This window comes from Pseudorca crassidens, chromosome 2, assembly GCF_039906515.1.
Source record: "Pseudorca crassidens isolate mPseCra1 chromosome 2, mPseCra1.hap1, whole genome shotgun sequence".
NCBI classification, from domain to species: domain Eukaryota; kingdom Metazoa; phylum Chordata; class Mammalia; order Artiodactyla; family Delphinidae; genus Pseudorca; species Pseudorca crassidens.
The window spans coordinates 14,537,258-14,559,851 of record NC_090297.1 but is presented as its reverse complement, the minus strand read 5'-3'; the positions used below and the strand labels follow the sequence as shown (position 1 = coordinate 14,559,851).

At 43.7% G+C, this 22,594-nt stretch overlaps 1 protein-coding gene across 9 annotated transcripts in view; it reads left to right on the top strand.

The window, feature by feature from the left end:
• UBR4 (ubiquitin protein ligase E3 component n-recognin 4) overlaps positions 1–22,594 on the top strand; it is a 126,738-nt gene that overhangs the window by 30,855 nt on the left and 73,289 nt on the right. For all 9 annotated transcript variants that reach the window (XM_067722231.1, XM_067722219.1, XM_067722199.1 and 6 more), the window contains exons 21-48: positions 174–253; positions 751–879; positions 1,611–1,793; positions 1,931–2,053; positions 2,146–2,375; positions 3,701–3,822; positions 4,817–4,914; positions 6,361–6,518; positions 7,291–7,500; positions 8,358–8,459; positions 8,780–8,880; positions 9,130–9,328; positions 9,702–9,890; positions 10,313–10,376; positions 11,906–12,097; positions 12,637–12,707; positions 12,798–12,945; positions 13,360–13,587; positions 14,288–14,458; positions 15,870–16,052; positions 16,921–17,079; positions 17,424–17,576; positions 18,038–18,265; positions 18,564–18,721; positions 19,657–19,828; positions 20,075–20,276; positions 21,120–21,283; positions 21,726–21,942. In XM_067722231.1, the coding sequence (XP_067578332.1) occupies positions 174–253; positions 751–879; positions 1,611–1,793; positions 1,931–2,053; positions 2,146–2,375; positions 3,701–3,822; positions 4,817–4,914; positions 6,361–6,518; positions 7,291–7,500; positions 8,358–8,459; positions 8,780–8,880; positions 9,130–9,328; positions 9,702–9,890; positions 10,313–10,376; positions 11,906–12,097; positions 12,637–12,707; positions 12,798–12,945; positions 13,360–13,587; positions 14,288–14,458; positions 15,870–16,052; positions 16,921–17,079; positions 17,424–17,576; positions 18,038–18,265; positions 18,564–18,721; positions 19,657–19,828; positions 20,075–20,276; positions 21,120–21,283; positions 21,726–21,942 (4,434 nt within the window). The remainder of the gene's footprint in view (positions 1–173; positions 254–750; positions 880–1,610; positions 1,794–1,930; positions 2,054–2,145; positions 2,376–3,700; positions 3,823–4,816; positions 4,915–6,360; positions 6,519–7,290; positions 7,501–8,357; positions 8,460–8,779; positions 8,881–9,129; positions 9,329–9,701; positions 9,891–10,312; positions 10,377–11,905; positions 12,098–12,636; positions 12,708–12,797; positions 12,946–13,359; positions 13,588–14,287; positions 14,459–15,869; positions 16,053–16,920; positions 17,080–17,423; positions 17,577–18,037; positions 18,266–18,563; positions 18,722–19,656; positions 19,829–20,074; positions 20,277–21,119; positions 21,284–21,725; positions 21,943–22,594) is intronic.

Here is a 22,594-nt window from a genome sequence, read left to right as displayed (position 1 = left end):
GATGGTGCTAAACATAGGACAGTTTCCCACAGCAGAGAATGATCTGGCCCAGAACGCCAATGTGTAGTGCCAAGGCTGGGAAACCCTGGTCCAAAGTGTTTTCTTAGTTTTATGTTTCATATTGTTAGACTTGAGAATGAAACCATTCTTTCAGTAAGCACATTGCTTTTCAGATGCTGTCCCGCAACCCAGATTCTACTGTGTCCTGCCGCCAGAAGCCTCAGAGGATGATTTGAACCGACTTGATTCTGTGGTACCAGGAATTTAAAAATCCCATTTTACATGTTGGTTAGGTGTTCTCCACCAAAATGAGTCTATCAGGGGAAAGGGAATGACTTAACTTTTTGTAATGAGGGAATTTGGTCTGTATTAGGATTTGAGTTTATTCTAAAAGGAAAGTGTGGTTTTGAGATTTATTCACTGGGCTCCAGTTTGGCGGTAGGGGATGTCCTTCCTGGCGGTTGACACCTCTGATACATTATTCCTGAAGACTATCTCTTAGCATTTTCACATGCAGCTATTTTAATGGACAAAATAGTTGCCTCATTCTAAAGCCTGCACTTGTGTGCTCACAATAATCCATAAACTGAGTTGGTCCCTAAGTGGGAATCATGCTGCAATGAGAAATTAATAACTATATTTGGAGTGAGCTATTTTGTCAATCCTGAGTTTAAGTGGTAGTGTATGGGTAGTAGGAAAAAAAAATTTCAAAAATAAGAAAAAACGATTGTCTTTTTTTCTTGATATTAGGCATGTGATGTTCTTTACTCCAAGCTTGTCAAGTATGATGAGCTCTACATTGCACTGACATCCCTGCTGGCGGCTGGATCCCAGCTTGATACAGTCAGGAGAAAGGAAAACAAGAATGTAACAGCCCTGGTAAGACCGTGGAAACCTGGGCTAATTAAGAAGAGTTTGGGATATGTTTGATGATTGGGTAGCAGTCTACCAGAAATTTCCTTCTGGCATCTAGCAGTTTATTGGATATATGTTTGCAAAACTGACTAGATACTTCATTATTTCTGTCTAGTTTGGGTGGTTATGTTCACCTTAGAGATAATTTTTTATCATTTTTGCATTTTTTTGCTAACACTTAGAAGAATGTGACTTTGAGAGTAAGCGTCTCCTAAGTTCTGTATCTCCTGTGAATGCTGGTTGTTGTATGATATTGAAAGCCTCACACTTGAGCTTTTCCTGTGGTCCTGTGAATGTGTCTCGTGCCTGTAGAGCTCATAACAGCAGTTAAGGCCACAGAAAGGGCCAGCTGATTGCGGGCGTGCTGAGGAGAATGTCTTGCTCTCTTTCAGTTACTTGGTGAATTACTGGGGAGCCAAAGTTGTCTCAGAACTGCTTTCTTGGCCTGTGAAATGTGCAGAATATGAAACAAGTTTTATATAGATATAAAATGTGCGTTTTACCATTTTCTGCTTTGGGTGTATTCTCTAGAAAGACCTGGTGAGCAGACTTGAGAGCCAAATCTCAGTTGAAGGTTGGGACTCCACCCAGTTCTGCTTTGAAAATTGAATTTGGAACAATTCTTACAGTTAGGGAGCTGTTGAGGCAATACCAAAAGCTTCTACCTCTGTGATTGCTCTTTTTGCTTCTTTCAGGAGGCCTGTGCCCTTCAATATTACTTCCTGATACTCTGGAGGATTCTAGGGATTTTGCCACCATCAAAGACTTACATGAACCAGCTGGCCATGAACTCACCAGAGATGAGTGAATGTGACATCCTACACACTCTGCGGTGGTCTTCCCGCCTCCGGATCAGCTCCTATGTCAACTGGATAAAGGTACCACAAGGCTTGCTGCTATGGAGTATTCAAAGCCAACATACTCTAATTCTAGGAACTTTTAAATTTAAGGCTAATGAAAGCCTTAGACACTGTCTGTATTGATCTCCTGAACACTTTTTTCTTGCTGTAAATAGGACCACCTTATCAAACAGGGAATGAAGGCTGAACATGCTGGTTCTCTCCTAGAACTGGCATCAAGCAAGTGCAGCTCAGTGAAATACGACGTTGAAATTGTAGAGGAATACTTTGCTCGACAGGTATGGAAGTTGGGGGTCCATAATGATAGAACTTGACTTATGCCACAGTTTTTTTTTGCTACAACTAATTAATATCTTGTGTATTTTTAAAGATCTCGTCCTTCTGTAGCATCGACTGTACCACCATCTTGCAGCTCCATGAAGTTCCCAGTCTGCAGTCCATCTACACCCTCGATGCTGCTATCTCGAAGGTCCAGGTCTCTCTGGATGAACATTTTTCTAAGATGGCTGCCGAGACCGATCCTCATAAGTCATCTGAGATCACCAAGAACCTGCTTCCAGCCACACTGCAGCTCATTGACACCTACGCATCATTCACTAGGTGTGATGGGCTGCCTGTCCAGAGATGTCGGGGATGGGGGAATGCAGATGCTTGGGTGGTTTACTTTCATCTTAAATATTTTCTAGCATTTTTTTGTAGGGTGCAAAGAAAGATAATGTAATTTTTCCAAACACTATCATTTCTGTTATTTACTAAGATGAAGCTCTTTAAATTTCATGGTATGTAGGTAGAGAAAAAATTTTCTTAATGAGTTAGAGAGTATTTTTAAAAAATATTCATTTATTTATTTGGTTGCGCCAGGTCTTAGTTGCGGCAGGCGGGCTCCTTAGTTGTGGCGTGCGAACTCTTAGTTGCAGCATGCATGTGGGGTCTAGTTCCCTGACCAGGATCGAACCCGGGCCCCCTGCATTGGGAGCACAGAGTCTTAACTACTGCACTACCAGGGAAATCCCCTAGAGAGTATTTTGAAACCCAGTCCTTTCTGTAATAAAGATTGCAAATTACACACCCTGTAGACTTGCTTTGTTTATTCTGCATGATGTTTAAATATTTTAGAATTCATTTATAAAAATCGGGAATTTATTCACAAGTCAAGATTTCTGGTTTTTCTTCCTTTGGAAGAACTGGCAAAACTGGGCGTGTCTTCCCACCTGACAGTGACAAACTGCAGCTAAGGACTGGCTGCTTCTCGTTAGCTATTCTCACTGGGCCCCTTTAAGCTCATTTACTTTATCTGGTCCCTGTAGGATTTCACTGTTCAGTTCCTGTTTTATGGGGCGTTGATGGTGAAAGGGACTTAGATCGTTGTAAAACTTAACTAATGTCTTAGTGTGAATGCTTTGCAGTAGACAGAGGACTATTGCTTGAGGCAAAATTTTTGAACGAATATGAGCAATAAACTTGAATGACAAGTGAGAGTGTTTGCTACATGTCAAGTACTTTTCTAGGTGTCGGGGGTACAGTGGTAGCAAAGCTGACCGAGTCACTGCCCTCTGAGAGTGTCTAGGCTCTAATCTGGCCCATCAGGCTAAGACTTTCTAAACTGAGCTGTTAATACATGTTCCTGGCAAATAAGTTTAGGAAGTGCTTTTTTTAAAAAAGAAAAAATAATACTTCTCAGAGCCTTTAATATATACATTGCCAGTCTTCTGAGGCCAGGAAGAGTGTGGTAGATATGTCCTGGAAATTGAGTTTTGTAAGCATTTCAGAGGATGGCATATTCTTTGGGAAACAATTACCCATTGTAATTCTTAGGAGACCCAACTGAGATAAAGGTTTTTCGATTTGTCTAGGGTTAGTTTTTCCTAACCAAAATGGCACTAGATTCCTTCAGCTTTGACATAACCCCCTATTTTTTTCTCCAGAGCCTATTTGCTGCAGAACTTTAATGAGGAGGGATCCACTGAAAAACCTTCCCAGGAGAAATTGCATGGCTTTGCTGCTGTTTTGGCTATTGGCTCTAGTAGGTGCAAGGCGAACACTCTGGGTAAGTGAATGTGCTTTTGAATAAGACTGTTAACACTAGTATGACTAGTAGTGCTATTTTTCTCCCTTTCTACCTGTCTACTGCATTTATCATTTATTGGAATCTTTCTGAGTGTCAAGCATTGACATAGGTTTATCTGTTTTGATCTTCACAGTAACCTTATTAGGTAAGTTTTGTTATTATCCCCCATTACTCATTAGGAAATTGAGGCTTAGAGAAGTTATTTGCCCAAATCCTACATCTTGCAAGTGGCAGAGCTGGGATCCAAACCAAGATAACTTGATTCCAAGGCATTAGGCTATTTCGCTGTTGGCAAAGACCTTTGTTCTTTTCATTTATAGAGATTAGGAAAACTAGCAAGCTACCGCTTAGTGCTTGGGAGAACTTCTTCCTTGTGTTCGGAATGATCTAATCGAAATTTAGGTTGGGGAATCAAAAGGACTTGAGCAGGATTGGAGTTAAGTGCAATAGTTACCCTTTAAAATTTACAGGCATTTGTGTATTCCTGAATTTCAAGCTTCAGGGACCGTTTTAATGTTCAGATATTCTCACTTTTAGAAATTTAATTCCATTACTTCTTTGAATACTGTTCTTAATGTGCATTTATGATCCCTGCCCTCAAGATTTGTGTTAAGTAGAAAAGAGATCAAAGTGATACCTATTCATAGAAGGTCTAGATGTTTAATAGTGACTTGTAGTGACTTGCTCTCACTTTGCATCTTTTATTCAGTTGTCTTCTTTACTTGCAAGGTTAGAAAGTGAATACAATGGGAAATGAAAACCTTACAATTGAGATTGTTAGCTGTTAAGCAATTAGCAAGTTCTTGGACATAGTGCTGCTACTGAAATAAATATCCATCTAAGCTATCTTAGTAATTATTTTGACAGCCCGGGCTGTGGTGTGTTTCTCTCTGCATTTGGGCTTGGCTTTTAAAATGCTGCGTGTCATTCTTTCTCTCTTACGATGACTCCTTGTCCTTTCTGTCTCCTCCAGGTCCAACACTGGTTCAGAATTTACCATCTTCGGTGCAGGCTGTGTGTGAATCCTGGAACAACATCAACACCAATGAGTTTCCAAACATTGGATCCTGGGTGAGCGTCTGTCTGTTCCCAGGAGTAGAAATTAGGAGCACTGTTCTGTTTCTGTGTTCTCTTCTTACTCTTTAGGCTTAAACTAGCTACCAAGAGATCTTAATATGCTGCAGTAGTACTTGCTATGGCTGAATCAATAATCAAGGCCTTGAATTACTCAAATGGTACTCATATGATCATTTGCTAAGAATAAGAAGTCTGTTACTGGGTTATAGAATAACTGCTTTATTACAGTGGACCCTTGAACAATACAGGGTTGAACAGCATGGGTCCACTTACACATGATTTTTTCACTAAATATGGACTGCAGTACTAAATGATCTGTGGTTGGTTGAATCTGTGGCTGTGGAACTGCGCATATGGGGGGCTGACTATGAAGTTGTAAATGGATTTTTGACTGCACAGTCAGCACCCCTAACCCCTGTGGTACTTCAGGGTCAACTACTAGGAGCCTCAGTTTCTTCATCTGCTAAATACTGGGATGTAAAGATTAAGGATATTAAATGTAAAGTGCTTAGCACATTATCTGTGACATGAGTTCTCAGTAAATGTTAACCGTTTCCTTTCCTTTTTAGGTTATATGTCAAGAGCCTGCTCCTTTTGTCATACATAATTTTATGGGTAGCTTTTAAGTTCTCTAGGCTTTTGGAAGGCTGTTGAGTCCTCTGTTAGTTTCTTTGATCTTTCTGTGTGCTCTACTCAGATTACCTCTATTAACAGATTATTGCGTTATTACAGTTCTTTGGAAAAGCCAAGTGTTATAATCTAGTTATCCCTGCTTTGTAATCGTGACCTCTGTTTACATCACCCAGAGCTATAGTGCAAGGATAATTAAGATATTTGTAATGTGGACCCAGATGCATTGTAAAATCCAGATCTTTCTCAGTTACTAGAGGCAAACAAACATAGTTTTAATGTTAAATATAATACATTCTAATTATTTGAAAAGTGGTATTGGGTATCTTAACTATGTACTAACTAAATTTTAGCTTAACTTTTTTTTTTTTTTTTTTGCGGTTCGCGGGCCTCCCACTGTTGTGGCCTCTCCCGGAGCACAGGCTCCGGACGTGCAGGCTCAGCGGCCATGGCTCACGGGCCCAGCTGCTCCATGGCATGTGGGATCTTCCCGGACCGGGGCACGAACCCGTCTCCCCTGCATCTGCAGGCGGACTCTCAACCACTGCGCCACTACGGAAGCCCTTAGCTTAACTTTAACTTTTAAATTTTAACTCGACTTTGTGCTAATTAAAATTTGTTAACTGTTTCCTTTACTCCACCCCACTTTCCTTCCCAGGATGAATAAGAGTGTATACTGAATAGAGTCATTGTCTGTAAATCTCAATGGGGTCTTCGGTTATGTCATCATGGTTTATTTTTTCTCACGTAAGAATTTGGTCCTGGGAGATAGATGGTCTATCTGTTGATGTCTGCTTTGCCTCCTTTCAGCGCAATGCCTTTGCCAATGACACCATCCCTTCTGAGAGTTACATCAGTGCTGTGCAGGCCGCTCACCTGGGGACTCTTTGTGGCCAGAGTCTGCCCCTGGCTGCTTCGCTGAAGCACACCCTCCTCTCACTGGTCAGGTTGACTGGAGATCTTATAGTGTGAGTACCTTTTACGTAGCCCTAAGTGCTCTCTACTCCTGTATTCTGTCACAGCTAAGGGAAGACAATGAGAATTTTAATAACTGCATAATAATACTTTTTTTGCCTGCTATAGCAGAGAGAGCCTGTTGCCTTAGAGTATGAACGTTTACCTAGAATGATTTTTGGCTTAGATGTGAAGGGCAGCCGAGTACCTCCCCCCTCCTTCTGTGTAGTATGTTTCAGAAAAGGCATGCTGGTTTTAAACCATATTGTGATTTGGAGGTACTCTGGGTTTAAGTTTCAAGGTGACAATGATGTATTTGAAGTCGTGCTTCTCCAGATTCGTTGCGGAAGTTAGATGCTGCCATCGTGGAGACTAAGGGCAGGCCAGTGGAGGGACTATTTTGTTTTCCTGTACATAGGTCACGGGTAAAGTCCTATATCTCATTGCCTTAAAAGTGATCCAGAGTCCTGGGAATTCTTCTAGAAAGGTTGTCTGGGAGGGTTACTAGTTTAGGTTTCAGTTAATTTTCTTTTCTAAATATTATAAAATACATCTTATAGTATTAATTTAACATCTTAATAAGTGAACTTTTCATATGGAAATGATTTTAACTTCTGATATGATAATGAGAAAGGAGACCATGAAGTTGCATGATTATACCTATGTAAAAAACAACTATCAAAGGAAAAAAGCCCTTCTCAGTAAATGAGTAGATTGCCCTCTCCTCCCCTCGCAGCTTTTGAGAGGAGTATATTCACTAATTTGGTTCTGTTTTCTTTGCTGAAGTTGGTCCGATGAGATGAACCCGCCACAGGTAATTCGGACCCTGCTTCCCCTTCTTCTGGAGTCGAGCACTGAGAGTGTCGCTGAGATCAGTAGCAACTCTCTGGAGCGCATCTTGGGCCCTGCAGAGTCTGATGAGTTCTTGGCTCGCGTTTATGAGAAACTAATCACTGGCTGTTACAACATTCTGGCTAATCATGCAGATCCCAATAGGTGAGCCTGATTGGGGAGAAGCCTCCGGTTCCTGTGACCTCCTGCTACCATCAATGAAATGTACCAACACTAGCTTCTTTATGTTGTTAATTAATAGATTATGATTGTGCTTTTTAACAGAAAGTTCTATACTTGTGTGCGTTTTGTGTTCTTGTGGACACGCGTGAAAGGTTACTTGGAATCTTCTTTTGTAATTAATTCTTAGGAATAAACGTGCTGTACTAGATGTGATGAAGTGTACAAAGGAGCATGATAAAATTTCTAATATTGTTGTAACCATGCTTCTGAGATAGGTGTTCTGTGGAATTAGGCGGTCTCATAGCGTTGTTTGACCTTGATAGTATAGGCCATGTTGATGTAGGAGAGTCTTACAGAACAGGTGAATAAGTTACACTTTTATCCCACTGAGAACTGTACAGATAAAGGGTTCCAGGTATTGGGATTTCCTGCCTTTTTGTTGTTGGGGAATCCAGGTTTTCATCAGGGGCTGCCTTTTCTTTTTCTCTCCCTCCCCACTTCTCTTTCGTCCCCCCTCCGCCCTTCAGTGTTTCCCTCCCTTCCTTCCTCTTTCTAACAGTTTGAAATAACAGCAGTGATTCTTGGAACTCTTAGCCATCGACTACATCAGTTATCTCAGATTTTAGGAATTTTAAAATTTTATTTCAGTTTAATTCCTCAAAAATTTATTGAGCACCTACTGTATGCCAGGGTTTATGCTAAGCTTTGACAAAACAGAATTGAATATTGCCCTCAAAAGGTGTAGCCGTAAACAGACTTTGGATTTTTAAAGGTCAGGATTAGCAGGACATTGAAACAGCCCTTGTTTCTGGTAGTTAATTTTTCTTTTGGATTTTCAGTGGACTGGATGAATCCATCTTAGAAGAATGTCTCCAATATTTGGAAAAGCAACTGGAAAGCAGTCAGGCTCGTAAAGCTATGGAGGAATTTTTCTCTGACAGGTGAGCTATATTTTGTTCTCCTCAGTGAACATTTTTGAATATCTCCTGGAAGTAGGGACCTGTCTTTGTTGACTTGGGTGTTCTTTCTCAGGGAAGTCAAAAGCCTGCTTAGGTGTTTGTACCTCTGGGAGGACTTCAGTTAACTGCTGACTCCTTGAGGTTATTGGTGGAGGGGGTTGATTTCATGAACACCTGGCATTGTTGACTCACAAATGACCAGTTCCCCTAGAGGGGATGAGATTGTGAAGAAATAGAAACGGATGCCTAATTTTATGTGAAGCTTAATGTGATTCTTCCATTTTTACCCTCTTGCCTTTCAGTGGAGAACTTGTGCAGGTCATGATGGCAACAGCCAATGAGAACCTCTCTGCTAAATTCTGTAACCGAGTTTTGAAATTCTTCACCAAACTCTTCCAGCTGAGTGAGTGACAGCTTTTAGTAATCTTCTTAAGGGAACTTTGATGTCCAGCTAATGACTGTGCCTATCTTCTGCCCAAGTATAACTATGGCATGAAAATGCTAACATGTGGAGAGAATCCCTCAGAGATAGTTTGGAAGGAAGTCGAAAACTTCCTTGGAGCCTTTCCCCCTTTCCAGGCTCACAGTCTGCGCCTTCCTTCCTTTCCCCCTGCCCTCCTTCACTGACTTTCGCCTCTCGGTCTGTCTCCAGCTGAGAAGAGCCCTAACCCGAGCCTTCTGCATCTCTGTGGTTCCCTGGCACAGCTGGCTTGCGTGGAGCCTGTGCGTCTCCAGGCCTGGCTCACCCGCATGACTGCATCGCCCCCCAAAGATTCTGATCAGCTGGATGTGATCCAGGAGAACAGGCAGCTTCTACAGTTGTTGACCACGTACATTGTTCGGGAAAACAGGTAGGGCACCTGCATTTATTTCACATGTTCTAACGGCCCCAGAAGTAAGGTGAGATCATGCCGCTGTCTTTCTTTCAGGAATCAGTTGTGAACATTTTCAGTGATTTCATAGCTCCCTCTCAGTAGACTCAAGGAATCTAGTGGCTTTTCTTGATTTTTCCCATGGAAAAACTTTTGCAGTGACTTGGCATGTCAGTTGTAACGGGGATGAATGTTTTGTGCTTTAGTAGCCCAAGTCCACAATTGGGCTTACTGTGTATGGTCATGCATTTAATGTTTAAATTTAAACTCCTTAATTAACTCTTATAAATTTAGAAGTGTACAGTCAGATTCCTGTTGATTACTTACCAACTTCCTATTTCTTTTCTATCAGCCAAGTCGGGGAAGGTGTGTGTGCTGTGCTGTTGGGCACCCTGATCCCCATGGCAACAGAGATGCTGGCCAATGGTGATGGGACTGGTTTCCCTGAACTCATGGTTGTGATGGCTACCCTGGCCAGTGCAGGTCAAGGTGCTGGCCATCTTCAGCTTCATAATGCTGCTGTGGACTGGCTGAGTAGATGGTAAGAGGGTGAAATTGGAGGAATGCATCTGTATGTTACAACATTGCTCTTAGAGAAAAGGGGGATAATTAATTACAGGCTATTTTCTGTAGCTCAGAGTGAGTATAAAAGAAATTTGAATCTCTGCTTTTTTATTGGGGGTTGAGGGAGTAGCCAGTAACTGTTCAGTTTAGATTTAATCTTCATTATTTTATTAGTAGGATTTTCTGTTCATTATTCCTGGGAGAAGTCTTGGGGAAAGTGTACCACCTGCCACTGATAGGAACAGAGCCCCCAACTTCTGATTACCCACATAATTTTCTAAGAATGCCTTTGGTTCACAGTGTCCACAAATTGATGTGAGATATGTGAAGATGCTTCCCTTCTTTGATTCCTTAGATGATTTTGTGTGTCCCCCCCTCCTTTTTTTTCCTTTGGGACAGCAAGAAATACCTGTCACAGAAGAATGTGGTCGAAAAACTGAATGCCAGTGTAATGCATGGAAAGGTAAGACAAGTGAGGAGTGACGGCAGTCAGGGAGTGGTGATTCTTATCTTTGTGGCCAGGTAGAAGTCTCCTTCCTGTTGGTTTCTGTCCCTGGCTAGCCTACAGAGGATAAGGCCTATAATCTCAAAGGCCTGGAAGTGTGTAATTGCTAACTGCATGCCCTTAGGCCTCTTCTCGGTGGCAAGAAGTGATAGGAAGGAAATATTCTGGTAAGCAGACATCCAACAGAGTCCTTCTTAAAACAGTGAATTCCTGCTATTTTTAGGTATTGGCATGCTCTGGAAAATTGTCCCCTGCTCCTGCATTGGAACTGTGTGCTCTGAGTGTTATACGGAGTTACGGTCTCCCTCCTCAGCTCCAGTCCAGATGCTAGAATTGTTTACTTTACCTGAAAGTTCAGGTCACTGTGCTGAGAAAAAGGGTGGAAACTGGCAGAAATCTTGCATTCAGGCATTTTCTTCCCCCACCCAACCCATGAACTTGACATAGTGGCTAAGAGCAGATAACTGGCCTCTGACCCACCACAGCACCATTCATCTCTCCCTGCTTTCTTGCTGATCTTTATCCTTTCCACACTGAACTGTTAACAGTGCAGAGTGAAGGAACTTAGAAATCTGAGGCTTTGATGCCAGACTTTTGGGTTTTTTTAGGCAAGCACGAACTATCTGCAGTGATATGCTGGAAAAATTTTCCCTTGATCTCTGAAGCTATTCCTCCCCTACTGCATTAATTAAAAACCCAGTAATTTAAATATCTTCCACTAATGGTTAAAAAAAATGGTAACAGCAGGAAAAAAGCCAATGAGAGCTTATTCATACTTTTAATATAGCTTTTTTTCTTTTTTCTTGAGGTGTAATTGACATAGAATATTATATTAGTTTCAGATGTACAACATAATGATTTGATATTTGTTTTTATTGCAGAATGATCACAGTAAGTCTAGTTAATACATCACCATACGTAGTTAACAAAATTTGTTTTTTCTTGCAATGAGGACTTTTAAGACCTACTCTCTTCATAACTTTCAGATATGCATACAATAGTATTTATTAACTCTAGTCACTATGTTGGACATTACATCCCCATGACTTACTTATTTTATAACTGGAAGTTTGTACCTTTTGACCCCCATCACCCATTTCGCCCACCCTCCTACCCACTGCCTCTGGCACCACCAGTCTGTTCTTTGTATCAGTCTGTTTTTTTCTTGAATGATTTTTGTCTCCATTTTAACTTTTTTTTCTTGATTTCCATCGTACTTCATTTTATAAAATTTTTTAAAGAGTTGTCTTTGTGCTTAAGAAAGAATGAATCACACTGATTCAGTACAGTTTATTGACCAACTACATGTAGTCATAGTGCTACGAGCTGAGGAAATATATAATTAAAACATGTTGTTTTTCTTCTCTGCTTTTATACTATTCCTTTGATATTGAGCTTTATTGGAAAAAGCTTGAGAAAACACAGTTTACATAATAACCGAATATGGAGAACTGAGGTTTCCGTGGTGTGGTGGTCTTCTCTTACAGCATGTGGTAGTCCTGGAGTGTACCTGCCATGTTATGTCTTACTTGGCTGATGTCACCAATGCCTTGAGCCAGAGTAACGGTCAAGGCCCAAGTCACCTCTCAGTGGATGGGGAAGAGCGGGCCATTGAAGTGGACTCAGACTGGGTGGAGGAGCTGGCAGTGGAAGAGGAAGACTCCCAGGCTGAGGATTCAGTAAGTAAAGTAACCACCATGGTCATGGCTGATCGGCACTTGCAGAGCTCACACTAACAGTCCTTTGGCCCTCCCTCTAGCCCCTGGGAGCTTCAGAACTCTTCCCAGCCCTTGTTGCTTTCTCACAGCTTACATGACTAATGCCAGACTGACTTTCCAGGCCTGCAGAGCAAGCTGTAGGGCTCTAATCTCCTAGGGGAAGGACTGTTTAATAAACAGATGCCTTCCTCCATCTAGAGGCACTTGTCATACAGTTCCTTGGTTTTTGCATCCAAAATGGAGTTTCAAAGATGAGTCTTCATGGGGATGGTGTGAGCTTCCTTGTAGAGAAAGCATAAGATTTATTTTTTTCTTAGCCACAAAACCTTAAGGTCTCACCTGAAATTGCAGCATATTTATAGCCTGCAAGCTATCTCCAGTTGGAGTAGGTTTCTACTGGTCATTTATGAGTCAGTGGTTTACTCTCCGTAGGGTGTGTTTTTATGGGTCCCTGTGTAGAAGGATATATTTCTGATTAAAACTATTCATTATCTTTGAAGGATGAAGATTCTCTTTGCAATAAATTGTGCACTTTTACCATCACTCAGAAAGAATTCATGAACCAGCATTGGTAAGAGAAGTTTTTCGTTTCAGGTGAGGGTTTGCTGGGCCTTGATTGTTGGGGCTTCTGGGCTCATTGACTGGTTCTCATTCTTCGTAGGTACCACTGTCACACCTGCAAAATGGTTGATGGGGTGGGTGTGTGTACAGTATGTGCCAAGGTGTGCCACAAGGATCATGAGATTTCCTATGCCAAGTATGGATCCTTCTTCTGTGACTGTGGAGCCAAGGAAGATGGCAGCTGTCTGGTGAGAGATTGGAACATTCTCTCGGCTATAAAGGGTGACTTGTGACACAAATGCTTAAGCCAAACTGGGAAATTCCCATATCACCTTCATGGTGGCCTGGGTCTAGGACTAAGTTCTGGTTGTCATTGATTAGCTATATAGTCATGGCCCATGCACTTCACTTAGAGATCAATGTCCTTAGAGATCTTGCAGTTTTTTCAAAGACCCCCTCCACAATTTCAAGACCTATTGCTCTGAGTGGGTAAAGTACCAGACATTAGGTGAATACAATGAAGATCAGAATTCAGGCTTTTGGATAATCTTTAAATGGTTAGCCAGTGTCTCCTTTGGGTCAGATTTTCCTTCAACATCTTAGGCAGTATTTCATCTATGCTTGTGGCAAGACTTGGGGCCTCTGACGTTTTCTGTCCCTAGGCTCTAGTGAAGCGAACTCCCAGCAGCGGCATGAGCTCCACCATGAAGGAGTCAGCATTTCAGAGTGAACCCAGAGTTTCAGAGAGTCTCGTGCGCCACACCAGCACCTCCCCGGCTGACAAGGCCAAAGTCACCATCAGTGACGGAAAGGTTGCTGATGAAGAGAAGCCCAAGAAGAGCAGCCTGTGCCGCACAGTGGAGGGCTGCCGGGAGGAGCTGCAGAACCAGGTGGGCTCCGGTGGCGTCCAGCACGGGGGCCAGAGCACAGAGCCTGGCCAGCTGGTCCATGAGCGATCAGTGTACCAGGCTCTCCTTACGACTCCACTAGTGGGCGTGGGGTTGTTTTCTCCTCTCTCTAAATTTACTGATTTCCAGTGGAATATGAATAGTGTGTGTTGTCAGTCACTACTTCATAAGGAAGAATTTATGACTGAGGAGTGTTTGGGAATTTTGTGGGAGGGTAAATTTTAGTTATGTAACACTCTAGAACACACTTTCTTGGTCAGGCTTTCTCATCTGAAGCACAGAATACAGAAAATGATTTGAGCGATTATTTTCTCAGTTTTCACTAGAGGCATTCTAGATGCATTGGGGAGAAGTTAACTAATTATACATGGTGGGTATAATTATACCCACCATATAATTATACATGGTGGGTGCGTTCAAGCACCTATCCAAGTAGGATATCGACGTGGGATCCCTGGTTTAGGAAGATTGCTCTAGGTTAGTAGCACAATAGCGTATTGACTGGAATCAAATCCAGTGTTATTGGAGAGAGTGAGATGAGGGCTAGAATATCAAACTGAAGTGAGGAAAGTGGGTTCTGGATTCTGTGGGTAGTTACTAGCAAGATTGTGGTGATGAGTATGACCCATTATTTTTCTGTCTCTTTTTTTTTTTTTCACTTGTGTATTTGGATTTTTCTCAGGCCAATTTCTCCTTCGCTCCTCTCGTGTTAGACATGCTCAATTTCCTCATGGATGCCATTCAGACCAACTTTCAGCAGGCTTCAGCTGTGGGGAGCAGCAGCCGGGCTCAGCAGGCCCTCCGGGAGCTGCACACAGTGGACAAGGTGGTTGAGATGACAGACCAGCTGATGGTGAGTGTGTCAGGGTCTGGGAGTTAGGTGCATGTGGGAACCAGCACGTTGACTGAGATGCCAAAGTGTGCTAGACATTCGGAGGAATATATTCAGAACTTAGAATTTAAGATACCGTGACATCCAGTGTGAAAATCAGCATGTGAGGTGTGTCTTCCAGAGAAGGGAATCCAGAGGTCATTCGGACAAACCCAGTGAGTAAGTTTCCTTTTCAGTTCACATAAGCATGTGAACCCCTGGATGTGAGGAACGACGTTTGGGGGAAATTATAATGGTTAGAAATTTCTTCTGTATGTAAAATAGAATACCTCCTTATTGTATCTTCTCCCCTAAGGTTCACCTTGTTTACAAAAATAATGCTTGTCCTCTTCGGCTTAGAGCCATAGATTACCTTTAGGTCATCTTCCTTTAATTCTTCCTATGACTTGGGTTGTAAGTTGTAAGTCATTATCCACTTTACACCTGCTGCTTAGCACTGACTGTAGGACCCCTGGCGTGGTCTGCCTGGAGTCTTCAGCAGCTGTGTAAAGTAGTAGGAAGTAAAGTGTCGGCATTTCCGGAAGGGAAATGTGAAAATGAGTGAGGTACACAAATAGATCTCACAAGGTGACTGCTTTTAAGGGAAACATAATCACTTGGTAATACACACACATATATTCTGGTATTTTATTAAACATCAGTCACAGTTGGGAATTCCCTGGTGGCCCAGTGGTTAGGACTTGGCGCTTTCACTGCTGTGGCCTGGGTTCAATCCCTGGGCAGGGAACTAAGATCCTGCAAGCCATGTGGCGCAGCCAAAAAAAAAAAAGGCGTTTAACATTTTTAAAAAGTGAATACTTTGTATTAATTTAGCTTCATGCAACATTCACTGCATTGTTCTTATTGGACTGACAATAATTTTGATGAATTTACCTAGCTGTCTATGGATTAGAGATTGGAATCCATTGCTTTAATTAATTAATTTTTGGCTGCGTTGTGTTGTCGTTGCTGTGCTCGGGCTTTCTCTGGTTGCAGCAAGCGGGGACTACTCTTTGTTGTGGTGCGCGGGCTTCTCATTCTCGTGGCTTCTCTTGTTGCGGAGCTCGGGCTCTAGGCGCACGGGCTTCAGTGGTTGTGGCGTGCGGGCTTCAGTAGCTGTGGCTCGTGGGCTCTAGAGCGCAGGCTCAGTAGTTGTAGCGCATGGGCTTAGTTGCTCCGAGGCATGTGGGATCTTCCTGGACCAGGGATCAAACCTGTGTCCCCTGCATGGCAGGCGGATTCTTAACCACTGCGCCACCAGGGAAGCCCAGTCCCGTTGCTTTTGAATAACTAAATTGTGCAGTGTCTCAGTCACGTGAATAGCATGTGTATGAATCCACTTGATCTTTTTTGCCTTATTACTGCCTTCTCTCTCTGCTTCCCTCTTTGCCAGGTTCCCACATTAGGTTCCCAGGAAGGTGCCTTTGAGAATGTTCGGATGAATTACAGCGGAGACCAGGGCCAGACTATTCGACAGCTAATCAGCGCCCATGTGCTCAGGAGGGTGGCTATGTGTGTGCTCTCCTCCCCTCATGGGCGCCGCCAGCATTTGGCTGTCAGCCATGAGAAAGGCAAGGTGGGTCTTCCAATTCCTTCCCTTTCATTTGAGGTCATGTTTGTCTTAGGTGCTGAGCAAAACAAATAGATGACTATACTCAGATTGGCCCTCAGGGAAAATGTCTATTGGGTTCCAGCAAAGCTTCAGGGACAGAGCTCAACAAACTTCTACTTGAACCCTGAGTTACTTTATTAGACTTAGGACCAGTGTGACTAGAACAGAGAGTCTAAATAATTAATTCCCACTCTATTGTGGGAACCCCTAGGCGAAGGTAACGACTGGTGGTTTCCTAGGACACCGTGGCTCCCAGTCTTTCCCATTTTGGCCACTCTGAGGACACAAGTGGGGAGAGAAGAGTCTTCATAGGAAGGCTCAGTGATCCTTATTTAGTTCTTTCCTGCCCTCCCAGCCCTCTAAGGGCACAAGGAAGTTTATCGTGTTTTATAGAACCAGGAGAGGTTGGAGGAGAGTATCCTAACTCACACTTTTCTATATTCTGACTTCTTCATTATCAGTAAAGTTGTTGTAATCACACCTTAAGTGAAAAACAAACTAGAGATTAAAATAGCTCTAAAATCCTTTCAAAAACATTCTCAGTGAAAATGAGAAGGGACAGTAGTATATGGGAATTGTTTAAATATTTTATGAACTGATTATACGAAGAGAAGTTGGTTTCTTTTGTCATCTCTAGAAGGAGGAGATGAAAGGCATTCCATTCTTTTAACCAGGGGATGTATGACTGGTATTGGTCTTGGAGTTTCCTAAGAGACTTGCCCACCAAAAAAGCCTCCAAATCAGTAGCTCTAGTGAAGGAACGTTTTTTTATTGCTCTGTGTTCTCTGAGAGGATGTGGGTTAAGAATAAATTGGTAATTATTCCTTTGCAGATCACTGTCCTGCAGCTCTCAGCTCTCCTGAAGCAAGCAGATTCCAGCAAAAGGAAGCTGACTCTGACCCGCCTGGCTTCTGCCCCAGTCCCCTTTACTGTGCTGAGCCTCACGGGGAATCCGTGCAAGGAGGACTACCTTGCTGTTTGTGGGCTGAAGGTAACAATCCTGATCCAGGTTTGGTTCTGTTAAGCTATGGACCCCAGGCACCTTCTCTCCCCTGTTTTCAGCACCACTTTCTCTTATTCATTGTTGAGATCAGAACTTAAAAGCCATTGGGAACACAAAAGAAATCTCTGAATTTCTTCCAGATCTTCCAGATTTCTTTTGTATTGGAAATAATCTTTGTGTGTTCTTGACACTTGAACATGTTACTAGACAGTCTGAGTACTGTCTGGAGGCAGGGAATATTAGGGAAGAAAAGGCAGCATTAGAACTCTGAAATTAATTAGGCTACTTTCCAAATCAGTTTTTAACCATTCTGTTCCTTCAACCATGTCCAGGACTGCCACGTGCTGACCTTCAGTAGCTCAGGCTCTGTGTCGGATCATTTGGTTTTGCACCCCCAGTTGGCAACAGGGAACTTCATCATCAAAGCCGTGTGGTTACCTGGTTCACAGACTGAGCTAGCGATCGTCACTGCAGATTTTGTCAAGGTATAGTTACAGCCCTTTGATGATCTCATCCTAGAATGGTTTTGCTTTTAAATCCAGAATGCCTGATCTCCGTTATATGTGCTAGCGTCTCTTAGAAATTAAAAACGAAAAATCCTAACATTTTGTTGCTTTTTGTTATGTTGTTGAGCAGGACCTATCTGTGTGCAGGTAGCAGAAAATTGATTCTGGTTCAACACCCACTGTGTCCAATTCACAGCTGTTAATTACTGTACTTGGTATAGAATTTGTTGATGTGTATCTCTCCTCTGCTCATTCCTAAGAGGCAGTGAAAAGATACTTGATCATCTTGTGCTCATTGTCTAGCACTTATAGGTGCTTGCTGAGTGGAGATTGAGTGCTCATTCCTCACTGATTGCAGCTCTGTGGGTTCACCAGGATAGTTTGGGCATGGGACTGAAATGGATCTCCCTTATTTGATCTTTCTTCCCTCCGTTCTGCAGATTTATGACCTGTCCGTTGATGCCTTGAGTCCAACCTTCTACTTTCTCCTGCCCAGCTCAAAGATAAGAGATGTTACCTTCCTCTTCAACGAAGAGGGAAAGAACATCATTGTTATAATGTCTTCGGCTGGGTACATCTATACCCAGCTCATGGAAGAGGCCAGCAGTGCCCAGCAGGGACCCTTCTATGTCACTAATGTGCTGGAAATAAACCACGAGGACCTGAAGGTTAGAGCACATGGCACTGTTCCCTTCTATGCCAGGTTTAATCAGCCTAGCAAGGCTTCTGTTGTTCGTTTCTCTTTTTTCTTCTAACTTTTTATCTAATAGCAAAAACTTTAGTCCTTTAGGACTAAACTTGAAGTTCCTGTATTCTCTTGGTATTTTTAAGGTTTCCTGCGGGGATCTCATACTTTAAGAATGAGACCCCATAATCATGGTGTAAAATGAATGAGCAGCCAGAGCAGAAGCTGGTGCCCAGGTAGCATGAGAAGTTAATGCGGATGTTGTGTCTCTGTTGTGACAGGACAGTAACAGCCAGGTGGCAGGTGGCGGTGTGTCTGTCTACTACTCGCACGTGTTGCAGATGCTGTTCTTCAGTTACTGTCAGGGCAGGTCGTTCGCAGCCACCATCAGTAGGACGACGCTGGAGGTGTTGCAGCTCTTCTCCATCAGCATCAAGAGGTGGGGATGAGCACTTAAAGGTGAACTGCCACAGCGCCCATGTTCAGCAGGAGAGCTCCGCCCCTCGCAAGGGCTCGCCCTTCCCTGCTTGGTGTCTTTAAATCAAGCGGTGTCCAGTGTTGGTAGGTTGGGCGGCCTGCATGGTTCGTCTCCCACCGTGGAGACCCCAAGCTGTAACAGGTAGTTTGGGGAGCCACTGTCACTCAAAAGGAAAAGCTAGGGTCAGGATAGCAAATGTGACTTTAATTTGATTACTGAGTTTTGAGAAGAGAATGTAAGTTTCTCCTAGACACTCGTGCTGCTAAGATGCCCTTTAAGTTTCCCTCCTGGGGGGTTGATCAGTAAATAGAACATGGTGTCAGCAGATGGGGCGAGCTTGGAGCTTGGGGAGGTGGAGGCTGCCATCAGACTTCTAGGTGACAGGGGTGTGTGAGGTAGTGAGTGTTTTATTTAAGGAGGAGGCAGCAAAGTTTTAGGGTCTCTTCTCTTCTTTCTTATCTGCCACTGAAAAGCACTTTCTCTCTGGCCTGTATTTTGTGAATTACCCGGTTTGAGATGAAATAAAATGGATACCATTCATACGTAGCTTGATGTGCTTGGAAATTCTTAAAAGGACAATGGGTCATCAGTCTCTGGCAGCTCCGTGGCCCTATGCAGTTGACAGCCTTATGCACATAGGGCCACCTATTCCCTCAGACCGTAGAACCCAGCAGCTGACTGAGATCCTAAACCAGGACTCCTGCTGGGGGCGCACATTGGGGTGTATGAGAGTATTTATGTGGCTTAGAATAAGACTGAGACTTGGGTAATTTGAGTCCTTGGGTGGGTATATTGCTCTGAGAGTCCAGTGGTTCGTGAGGATGGCCTTTAGGTCAAGAAAAGAACTGTTAGATGGTGATTGACACCCTAACTGTGGCCACTTTTGTTGTCTGTAGTTCCAATGGTGGCAGTAAGACGTCTCCTGCCCTTTGCCAGTGGTCTGAGGTGATGAACCACCCTGGCTTGGTGTGTTGTGTCCAGCAAACTACAGGAGTGCCCCTGGTAGTTATGGTGAAACCAGACACTTTCCTCATCCAGGAGATTAAGACTCTTCCTGCCAAAGCAAAGGTCAGTGCCCCGTTCTCCCATCACTTGAATAGACTGTGAACCTGCTCTCTTTTTATATTTGTATGTCATGTCACTTTGCCAGCTCTTTCAGTGGAGGCCTATAGAAGAATTTTCTCCTAGGCGCCTTTTCTTTGGCAGCCTCAGCACCCCCTCAGTTGACCACGAATCCAGTTGCTTCTCTGCCTCTTTCTGTAGGTTCTGATCTGTAGGTGCGGGAACTACCACTCCTCTGTCCCCTCCTCCTAGATCCAGGACATGGTCGCCATCAGGCACACAGCCTGCAATGAGCAGCAGCGGACAACGATGATCTTGCTGTGTGAGGATGGCAGCCTGCGCATCTACATGGCCAACGTGGAGAACACCTCCTACTGGCTTCAGCCCTCCCTGCAGCCCAGCAGTGTCATCAGCATAATGAAACCTGTTCGAAAGCGCAAAACAGCTACCATCAGTAAGGCCCCTCCTCAGAAGACGGGTAGGGGTCGGGGACTTAGAGTAGACCGTTGTAGATAGCCGTGAAGAAACAGGGACTGTCCTGCTTGTGCGGCTCATAAAGGTAGAGACTGTGCTAGCTAGTTTCTCAGAAGCAGAGTCAAGGTTCCGGAGGCCACTCAGCATTCTGTGCACGGTAAGCACCTGTTGGCTGTCCACTTCAGGCAGCAGTTCCTAGGTGCCCACGAAAGAATTCTCTCTTGGACCTGGTTTGAGATGGTTTTCTCTGGGTTTAAGAAAAATGGCTTCCCTGAGGTGGTGTGCAGGGTGAAACTGATTGAGGAGTAGATCCTTTGGCTGGTTCATTCTCGCCGACTGGTGTAGAAGCCGTCATAGGTGTCTGAGCTGGAAGTCTTTGCTCCTGAGTGATGGAGGAGGACTCTTCAGGGAGTGGAAGCTTGAGTTTAGGAGTGAGTGACTCGGGTTGAGCAAAGATCTTTACAGGGTTCACCCCACTATCTGGAATTTGTTCTAGAGTCTGTGTTTGAGATAATCATGCAGTTCATCTTCCTATAAAGGAATAGTTTCCTTTGTTTATTTTAAATAAACCAGCTCTGAGAGAGCTTGTTGTTATTAAGTGTAGCCAATACTGACATCAGATTTCTTCACCCCGCTAGGTTGTGTTGTGGTTGGGGGTGATGACTGTTGGACAGCTGACCGCGTGTAGGCATCATACTGATGCAAACCTTATAATCCCGAGTTGGCCTAGAAAGATTAGGGAGTACGTGTGAGCTTAGGAGCACAGAGGTGGTGGGGATCGCACTAATGTTGCTCCGTGGCAATCTGATGCTGTTCTCCACAGCAACTCGCACATCTAGCCAAGTGACCTTCCCCATTGACTTCTTTGAACACAACCAGCAGCTGACAGATGTGGAGTTCGGTGGTAATGACCTCCTGCAGGTCTACAACGCACAACAGATAAAGCACCGGCTGAATTCCACTGGCATGTATGTGGCCAACACCAAGGTGAGGACTGACTGCACCGTGCTGGGTTCATTCGCTGGGTAGAAGGACTCGAGGACACATTTAGAAGGTTTGAGGACACATCTTCTCTTAGAATGCAAGACTCACAGTCATTAACCCTTGATTCTAGTTTCATGGTCCCTAGAATTAATGAATATTCTCACTTCCATGCCAAAGGGCTCCTATTCCCATGTTGTCAGTAGGGTTACTGGGCACAGGGCAGCAGGAGGTGGTTAATGCTGGGTAGAAAGAAGCCTGAAACTGAAGAGTCTACTCCCTGCTTCTGTTTTCCCATCCTTGGAAGAAAAGAAGTCAGTGCTGAGGAGTTAAAGAGGATAAAGGTCTTTTGTAGGATCACACATTGTGTCACTGTCACAGGAAGGATCGAAAGTTTGTCCTTAAGAACTTGCAGTAATTGTATGATATGTGCCTCTTCTCCCTCCAGCCTGGTGGCTTCACCATTGAGATCAGTAACAACAACAGCACTATGGTGATGACAGGCATGCGGATCCAGATTGGGACCCAGGCAATTGAACGGGCCCCATCATATATTGAGATCTTTGGCAGAACCATGCAACTTAACCTGAGTCGCTCACGCTGGTTTGACTTCCCCTTCACCAGAGAAGAAGCCCTGCAGGCCGATAAGAAGCTGAACCTCTTCAGTGAGTCCCCAGCCCCTGGCATAGACTGTATCCTTCTCGTTATGAATTCTGACTGGGTGGCCACTTCTCTGTGGCTTTCCAGTATTCTAGGAACCCTCTGCTCTACTGATAGCTCTGTGGTCTCTGCCATCATGAAACTTTGAGGTTCGTTTGAGATATAAAGGAAACAAGATTACAGGAAAGGGATATACTCGAGAATGGGAGGGGTAAAGACAGGGTAAAACTCTGCTTCAGGGCTCACTTCTGTAGGGTTGGGTAGCCTTGCAGATGGGGCTGCCTGCGTGTGTAGGCAGCAAGATTAGCATGTGAAATTGCAAGGCTTTCTTAAGGCGCAGATGCAGGCCTCAGGGCACATGTCACTGAGAGATGGTTAGCAATGCCTTTAAACCCTCAGAGTACACATCCCTGAGCCTTTCATAGGGCGGGCAATGTTCCCTACCATTTACTGGCCACCTGTCTGATACTTTTCCTTCCAGAAACAGTTGCTCTTGGTATTCATTCATGATGATGATCTGTGCTTTGAACAAAAGGAGTGTTTAGAGATCCCTGGGGGTGGAGTTGGGAGACATGGTAACCTAATAGCACCAGAGGATCCCTACACTGGTGTTTGGGGACTCTTCTTCTGAGTAGGAGACTTCATGGGCTTTTGGTC